At 49.1% G+C, this 8753-nt stretch overlaps 1 protein-coding gene across 1 annotated transcript; it reads left to right on the plus strand.

The window, feature by feature from the left end:
* The first annotated feature begins 2047 nt into the window (after nucleotides 1-2047).
* Nucleotides 2048-5230, plus strand: CHAC1 (ChaC glutathione specific gamma-glutamylcyclotransferase 1). Its single transcript, XM_083513383.1, has 3 exons — nucleotides 2048-2472; nucleotides 2954-2989; nucleotides 4121-5230. The coding sequence occupies exons 1-3, from the start codon at nucleotides 2212-2214 to the stop codon at nucleotides 4520-4522; spliced, it is 699 nt and encodes a 232-aa protein (XP_083369509.1). The 5' UTR covers nucleotides 2048-2211; the 3' UTR covers nucleotides 4523-5230.
* The last annotated feature ends 3523 nt before the right edge of the window (nucleotides 5231-8753 follow it).

An 8753-nucleotide genomic window follows, 5' to 3' on the forward strand; every position in this document is an offset into this window, starting at 1 on the left:
TCGTTTTGTATTATCCCCATGCATTTTCTGCACCCCACCCCTAAATCCTAGCTAGGAACAGTTCCGGCACCTCTCAGGTGGGTGGCATTGCAAGAGAACAAAGGAGGCATTCGTGGTGAATTCCAGCACCTCTTTTTCTAGAAAAATAGCACTGGCAAGTACTTCCATCTTACTACTGTCTGCTGAGGTGGCACAACCCCTCAGGAAGCCATGGGGACCAGATCTCAGCACAGACACCCCCCACAGCAGCTGCTACTATCACCACTGACTGTTCTGCTGACCTCAAGCAACAGTTCGGCAACTGATGATGACACAGAATAGAGAGCAGATGGTGACACGAGACATAGGCCTGGTTCTAAGTTATGAGAAGCCCTCAGCAAAATACCTTTGGTGGGCTCCCTATTCTTCTTCTCAGCAGGACTAACGCTCCCCTCCGTGCTGCCCACAGGGAGAGAGTGACTGGGTGCTCCTGCAAAAACCTCTTCACTGTCCTAAGAACATAAGATCAGGCCAAAGACCCACCAAGTCCAGCATCCTGTTCTCACAGAGGTCTATGGAAAGTCTCAAAGCAGGACCTGAGTGCAACAGCACTCTCCCCACTCATGCTCCTCAGCAACTGACATCCAGGGATGTTCTGCCTCCAAAGGTAGAGGTACAACTTACATAGCTACCATGGCTAGTAGTCCAATCCTTCTCATCCAGGGTGAATGTCAAACATCACAGGGCAGCCTCTACCACCTGCAGTGGTGGTTTTGCTACCTCAGCATCCAAGGGGAAATCCAAGCCAGTAGGCCCTCCAAGTGGACTCTGGGGCCTCAGCAACTGCCTGGCCATGCTAAGCCAACACCCATCCTGCTCCAGCCTCTTGCACTTAAGCCAAACAACCTCTAAGGTTCTCCTGCATGTGGGTTTCTTGTTAGCTGGAGAATATAGATCCTCTTATGAGAAGGAGGATTTATGAAGATGCCTGTAACCAGAGCTGTTGGGAAGGTGGGGCGGGGGCTAGCTTGTTTTTTTTTTTTTTTTTGTCCTGGGTGAAGCCTCCAGAGGGGCACCATTGAGCACCCCAGCCTCTGTGTGTGTGTGTGTGTACACGTAAATGCGCATGAGATGTGTCTTTGATCCGAGCTGGTATATTTCAACGTAGGGTTGGTATATTTCAAAAAGAAGAATTCCCAACACCCCAAATTGGATGAGCTCTTTTTGGGAACAAACCCGAATTGTTGTGTTTTTTTGGGGGGGGGATTTGAAGCTTTTTGAGCTGTCTCCACTGCTTTTTCCATCGCGTTGCCATACATCCAGGTTTTCCCCTGATATTTGCCAATTCGGTAAGATCCCCCCCCCCACACACCATGTCTGGTTCAGCCAGAGATGGAGAAAAGGGTGCCTCTTTTTCTTTGTATCCTGTATTGCTCGTTTCTATTTCGATACTTAAAACAACCAGTCGTGTACGATTCAGTCCCCTTTCCGCACATCCTTTAGAGGTGCCAATATGATTTCATGGTACCCTCCCGCCAAGGTGGGGGGGGGGTCCTGCCGATCAGCACTGCTAGGCAGAGATCAGCATGTATTCTATATCACGTGCAGCGCATAAACTGGGGGGGGGGGCAAACTACTGCCTCTAAATGCCCTCGACAGCCGATGCACAGACTTGCACCCCGTTAAGGCCACCCGCTAAAGCAGGTTTCTCCCCAATGACCCCGATCCTCCGCCCCGCGCAGGCTGCGCCCGCAGCCCGGCCGAAAGGACCGCCTGATGCAATCACCTGCCTCCTTTGCTCGAAAGCTTCCAGCCGAGTTGCATCATCCCGGCTTGATGCAGCGGGCGGCGGGGGGAACCCAATCGGCGCGCGCGCTCCGCCCGTGACCGACAGCTCCCTCTGAGCAATCCAGATTCCAGAGAGGCGGGACAACGCGCCGCTACCGTGACGCCGGAGGCGCTGATTGGAGAGTGGACGGCGCGAGCCGCCAGAATTCCATGACAGCTGGGTGGGGCTTGCCCGGCGAGCTGGTATTTAAAGAGGCTGGAGCTGCAGGAGGCGCACAGTTAATCTGGGAAGCGTCCGCTTTGCTCTTGCCTCCTCGCCGTCAGCCAGCCACCGTGCCAAGCATTTGCCACCTTCTCTCCCGGGCAGCCTCCTTCCCCGGAGCGCAGGTCCAGCGCTGCTGCTTCCAAGGCGCAGGCTGCTTCCCGGGTTCCTCGCGCGGGGCCATGAAGCGGGATCCGCTGCCGCTGCACCCGCAGCATCCTTCTCCCAGCGGAGGGGAGTGCCCCCTTGGGCGGCCGCAGCAGGAGGAAGACCTGGCCGCCGCGGAAGGCGGGCCGCCCAAATCCCCGCTGTGGGTCTTCGGCTACGGCTCGCTGGTGTGGAGACCCGATTTCGAGTTCACGTCGCGCAAAGTGGGCTTCATCCGCGGCTACACCCGCCGCTTCTGGCAAGGAGACACCTTCCACCGAGGCAGCGAGAAGATGGTGAGAGGGGGCGCCCCTTTGCTGGGGGGCGGAGAGAGATCGGGGCGGGGGTGATGGATGGGCGCTTCTCTGTCCTTGTTTCTCTCGGGATGGGGGTGGTGGGTGGGCGCCTCTATCCTGGGGCTCCCTCGAGGCGGGGGCGCCTCTCTATCCTGGGTCTCTCTCGGGAAGAATGCCTGTGGGTGGCGACCCGGGTGGTGGTCCAGGTTTGGAAAGGATGGGTAGCTTATAAGCAGCATTTGCTGCTGAGGGAGCTGGTTTGAAGAGGGGCTGCAGATCCGCACTACCCCCTTTCCCTTGGCTTGGCATTGCCCGTGTGCTGGCTGGAGAGCAGCTTGTGCCTCCGGTGTGGTTGGCCTGCAGTGCTGGCGCCGTGCGGGTCTCCTTGTGGAGCATCCTTGGGTGTGGCGGTGCTTCGCTTGCGCTTTCCGGGTGGATATCTGATACTGTATGTTAACTCTGACTTTCCTCTCCTGTTTAGCCTGGTCGAGTGGTCACCCTCCAAGAGGATTATGAGGTAAGTTATTTATGCCTACATCTTTATCCAGTTCATTCAACACACCTGTAAAGCAAGGCTTAAGCTGGGTTCTTCTGGGCATAATCCAGAACAGTTCTAAGAGTTCACCACCTCCCCTTTAGTTCCTGCACAGAGGGAGAAGGGGAGGTTTGTCATAGTGCTGCAGCTAGACAGGTAGCATTTGTTGTTTCTATGGCTTTAGGAGGATGCCCAAAATGCCTCAAGAAACAATTAGGCGGTTGGGATAATGGGATGCTGTGTATATAGTAAGGGACCATGAACATGGGCTTATCTTCAGGTGATGAGAGAAAGCTGAGATAATATTTGAGACATCCTACAAGATAAATAGTTGCTGAAAAATATTTGGTATGTGGTTGAGTCAATGGTGCCATGTCCTTCCTGGAGCCTCTGTAAGAGCTGATTGGATTAATCACTCAGTGGGTAGGCTGGAGTGGAAGGAATAGCCAGTGTTTTTATGATTTAGTGGTCTCTGACTTCTCCAGCCAGCCTCAAAGTCCTTTAAAATGAGATTGGACTTGGCAGCAAGCTGTATGTTATGCATAGCTGGACAGGAGAAGAGCAAATGCAAAATTGCTTCAGTTGGTAAGGAGTGTGGAGACTGCTCTGTGAGCAAGTCTTAGTATTTCTTTGTGTTACCAAGACATGTAGTAAAATGAGCAGAAAATTGTCAAAAATGTCTTTGTGTGGAAATTTAAGTCTCTATCGTTTATTATACAGTCATAGACCCACTGAGACATAATAGGGGAGCAAAACACAGCTGATCAGATGCATTTTGGACCAATCTGTAGCCTTTCTGAGAACAATGAGCTTGCTTCTGCATGAGTTTTCAGAATAAAAATGTAAAAGCGATGGACAAGGAGATCAGAAAATCTATCTGTGCTCTCCTTTCATGTCACAAAAGGAGTTGTCACAACAAGGATAATGGTGCTTTCTTTTGAAGAGGTATTTATCCATCCCTGACCAGTGCTTTTAGGAGCCTTGTGTGACCTAGTTAACAGGTTTATGTAAAAAACAGGAGTTTCATCAGCTTCCAGGATATAATAATGCATATGATTCTGTTTCTGCCTCTGTCACAGCAAGTAATCCTTGTCAATTTTTTATTCATTGCAGGGTTGCACATGGGGCGTTGCCTATGAACTCCGTGGTGATCAAATTGCTGCTTCGCTCAAATATTTAAATATGCGGGAAGCCGTGCTTGGAGGCTACGACACCAAGCTGGTGAAGTTCCACCCCCAGGATAAAGAGACTGAGCCTATCCTAGCCCTGGTTTACATTGCAACCCCGCAGAATCCCTCCTACCTTGGTCCAGCATCTGAAGAGGACATTGCAGCTCAAATAATAGTTTCCAGCGGTCGTTCTGGCCACAATATAGAGTACCTGCTGCAGTTGGCAGACTTCATGCGCTACTTTTGCCCTCAGGTAGAAGATGAGCACTTGTTCTCAATTGAGGAGGCTCTGATCTCCATCCTGCCCTACATATACCAACCTGAGGAGTCTTCAGTGGAAGAATGAACGTGACTCTGCCCTCCAGAAGGGCTGAAGTATACCTTTTTGACCAAGAACAGGAGCAAACACAACAGACACACTTTTTAATACAACTAAAAGTCAGATTAATAAAGCCAATGGGTGAAGCAGTTTTAAGAGGGGAGGGATACTTCTTGTCACTGGACTGGCAGTGGAAACTGGAGAGAGCCTCCATTGTTGCAGGACGAGAAGCTGCCTGAAAAATGCTCTGGAAGGCTCCAATCCTATGCATGCTAATCTGGGAGCAAGTCCTATTGCATTTGCTGAGTAGATTTGCAAATGGGGTTTAAGCCAAACAGTGTTCTTTTTTCATCGTCAAAGGGAAGGGCCAGAAGCTACAATGTGCTTTTCTTAAAAGTGTTTCTGAAGCGCCCCTGCCCCAAATCACCCTAAGCAGGGACTTGGCAGCAATGTTGAAATGCTGTGAGCTTTGCTCTACCTCACAAACTGGCAGAAGAGCCACAAGTGTGTGGCACAGAGTGTCTTCTAGGTCAAAGGAGTCGGCCTCTTTCTCCAGCTTGACCTTCACTAGTACGCCCAGGGTTGAGTGCAATATGAACTTGTGTCACCTTCTGTAGGCTCAGATGGGGCCAAATTTGCTTTCGACTTGTCTTAAGTGAACAGTTAATGCACTACTTTTTATATATATAACTTGAAGATGTATTTATTGTAATGAATATATATATATTTCTTGAAGGGAAAGTGTCCAAGTTGTTTGCTCGTCTCCTAGTAAATGCCCTGCAGGGCAGGGAATGCCGCAAGTTTGTGTGATGGGATCATGCCTTCTGGTTTCAGAACCATTCTAGGTACAAGAGTTTCCAATCTTAGTTGGCAGCCACAAGCCAGCTCCATTGAGGCATCATTCTGAAAATAGTTCAGCTATGTGCCACCTGGTGTACAATATTACTGTTTTCCTCCTGTAAATACTACATCTGTCTCCTTTCTGCTTATGTGACTGCAAGGTGTAAGCACCAAAAACTGTCATTTATATCCAATTTTCACTACACTGATTCATCAAACAGCTCTTCCCCCCTCTCCCCCAATATCTAAGCTTTGTAAAAGCACAAGACATTAATGTCTCTGGATTCATTAGGCATGAACATAAAAGGCCTGTGCTGAGTAGACTTGAGCACTGGTGGGGATCTGTGAGCCATTCAGATGCTGTTGGACTCCCAACTCTCATCAGCCCTAACGATCAGGGATGAGGGAAGCTGGAGTCCAGCAACAGGTGAGGACCCTGATGATTGGACAAGGTAAGGTAAGCTAGGCTGGCTGTAGTTTCAGTGACATTCTGTGAGAGACACTGCTGCTCGTGCTCTTTTGTTAACACATCTTTGGACATTGTGTTCCAAGAGGAGAAGAGCCCAATACTTGACATCTCACTGCTGTTTGTGTACATAAGGAGGAACCGTGTGTGCCTCTTGTGCCCAGACATAAACCGAACTGACATTATAGTTAACATCAATTAGAGAAGGGAAACTTTATTGGTCTTACCATGGATTTATTGGTCTTTGCCATGGGATTTCTTGCAAAAGGTATATGGAGAGACCTGGGTAACTACCCATCTGCAAAGCTGTTGTTCCTTCACCAACAGCCAGTTGACCTGGGTCATCTGAAATGATTTGCTCAGCGTTTTTTCTGCAGCGCATCTGTCATAAGCACTACATGATGTATGGGTTGATGTGGCCCACACGTCTCCCACCCCTGAGGGTCTTGCATCAAGATGGCATCCTTGTCCCTTTCAAATTCCATTTCTAAAACTTGCAATGGACAGGATGTGCATGATGCCTCTGCAACCTCTCCATGTGGACATAATGCGACACCAGGAGCAGAGGGTTTATCATCTTGCACACCCACCACCGGCAGCTGAATGTCTCTCCCATAAGGCAGAAGTGACTTGTCATTTGGAAACTTCTTTTCTGCGCTTGAGAGCAGCGGAGGCACCATAAAAGCGCAATGCTACTGAGCAACCTTCCTCTCCTACCCAGTTCAGACAGTAGTGGTAACTGCTGAAGCCCCACACCTTAGTGATTTTCTTGAATGAAAGCAGGTGCTAGACTGAATCTCCTCCTGCAGTCTAGAAGCGTTCAGTTCCTGCTTCTGGTGCCTTGGCAGGGATTAAACTTGCTTGGAACCAGAAGGCCTTTTTATCTGAGAGGCAGCAGCTCATACTGGCTAATGCCCAATTTTGTTTGGCCACAATTAATGTTCAGTAGATGAAGCTGGAAGCCTTCTGCCATGGGAGTATTTCTCTCTGCATATTTCAGTGGAGAAATTTGAATATCCTGGGAAACAAAAGTGCTGTGTTTGGCCCTGAACTGCAGTTTTGTCCCCCACTATCACACTGCAAGAATGCCTATGAATATATTTTTTAGAGTTTGGACTGTGGTTGCAAAAGTGGCATAAGCACCTACTGCCCATCACATTGCTGGTACTGAAAACTCATGCACCTCATACTGACATTGACTTGTGGGGCGGGGACAGTAGATAGATACACAAACACAATTTTAAGCCAGGGATGGGAAAGATGTGGCCCTCTAGATGGTGTATCCTCATTTCCCATCAGCCCCAGCCAGCATTGCTGAGGGGAGCTGTAGCCTATCAACATTTATAGTTTCCCCACTCCTAGTCAAAACACTTCTAGATGTGGAGTGTGTCCCTGCTGTATAGCATGGAAACAGAGGAGCCATCACTATTAGGCTCACGACCCTCTGCAGGGGCCCATGGCCAAGCCTCAGAACATCCCGCCTCTGCTGCTGGGTGTTCTACTTTGTTGCTGTCACCCATCCACTTGCCCTCTCTAAACATGCTGTCACTGAGAAGAGGAGATGGTGGCACAGCATCTTCCATTTGGCTTCACCTTTCCCTCTGGGCAGCTGACTAGATGGGTCCCAGAGGGAGAAGGCAAGTGAATGGGCAGCCGTGAAGAGAGAAGCCCCTCAAAAAAGGCTCCCACTGTGGGCATTTTGCTCAAGCACCTCCTAAAAAAACAACCCCAGAGCAGTGATGGAGCTCCACGGTAGTGACAGAGGTCACCCAAAACATGCTCACCATTGGCAAACAAGCCAACTTTGTTTTCTGAGCTGTTGCTGCCCAGCTCAGGTGCTCGGAGAAGGACATGCAGTCTCCTCTGTTGTCACAATGAGCCTCTGAGCATCTCTGGAGGTGCAGAATGGCTTGCTGCTTTCAGAGTGTTTCCAGAGTTCATGTTCAGCAAGGATAGCCCTTGCTCCCTGCTCCAGAATCCAGATCAGGAGGACCTGGGGGTTTACACTGGCCCTGCAGCATTTGCACAGCATCTCCAAAGTGATGTGATGCCACAGAGAAAAAGACCTTTGGAAGAGGGGCTTGGTGGGCATCGGAGGCTGTGCATTCCTAATCTTGAGTGCACAAATCTGCATCTCCTCTTAACAAAGTGGTTTTTTTTAAAGCAGCAGAACGGCTGTGGAATAACCACATTACACAGATACCCTGGGCAGAGTCTTGTGAACCAGATTAAGTTCTGGAGGGTTCTCTTATCAAACTGTTGTTGGAATGGTAGAAAAATGCCTCCCAGGGCAAGAGCTGCACCTGAAGTGCAGAAACACAATTCTCTCCCTGCAAGGATGCCAATAAAGGCTCAAGGGAGGAAACAAGGGAGCTGCCTGCCTTTCCACTTCCAAGAAATAGTTATGAAAGAACCGGGGAGGCTGCCTTGTCCTGCATTCAATGCACGAAGAAATCTGTTCTCCCACGAGTGACAGAAGCAGGAGACACAGAAGCCGAAATGCAACTGCTGATTTGATCTTTCTAGGTTTAACTCAAAAGTGGGTCCTCAAGGCAGCTTTGGCTGCACATTGCATATATACCAGCACTCACATTAACCACTCTCTTTCTTAAAAGTGCACATAAACAATTCTCTAAAAATCAGCCCGTAACAGAATAATTACCAAGATCATTCCAGGCTTGCAAATGCCTGCCAAAACAGATAATGAAATAAACTTCAGGACTGTATAATGGAATGGCTTCTCTCTCTCTCTCCTGACATACTAATTGCTTCTCATCAAGAGGTAATTAAATATGCCTTTTGGTAACATTTGGGCCTTAAGCAGCCAATATTACCTTGCTTACTTTTCACCATAGAACAGGATGAGAGTGAGGAAAAGCACAGGAATTACAAGGCAAAATATAGTCACAAGGTGTGTAGATCTTTTGATGACGGGCAGTATATAAATAAAAT

The sequence above is a fragment of the Podarcis liolepis genome (genome assembly GCF_965112155.1).
Source record: "Podarcis liolepis genome assembly, chromosome: 1".
NCBI classification, from domain to species: domain Eukaryota; kingdom Metazoa; phylum Chordata; class Lepidosauria; order Squamata; family Lacertidae; genus Podarcis; species Podarcis liolepis.

Coding starts and splice junctions, on each gene's coding strand:
- CHAC1 (XM_083513383.1), top strand. CDS start 2,212: ATGAAGCGGGATCCGCTGCCGCTGCACCCGCAGCATCCTTCTCCCAGC. Junction 2,473..2,953: donor ACCGAGGCAGCGAGAAGATG/GTGAGAGGGGGC, acceptor TCTCCTGTTTAG/CCTGGTCGAGTGGTCACCCT. Junction 2,990..4,120: donor CCCTCCAAGAGGATTATGAG/GTAAGTTATTTA, acceptor TATTCATTGCAG/GGTTGCACATGGGGCGTTGC.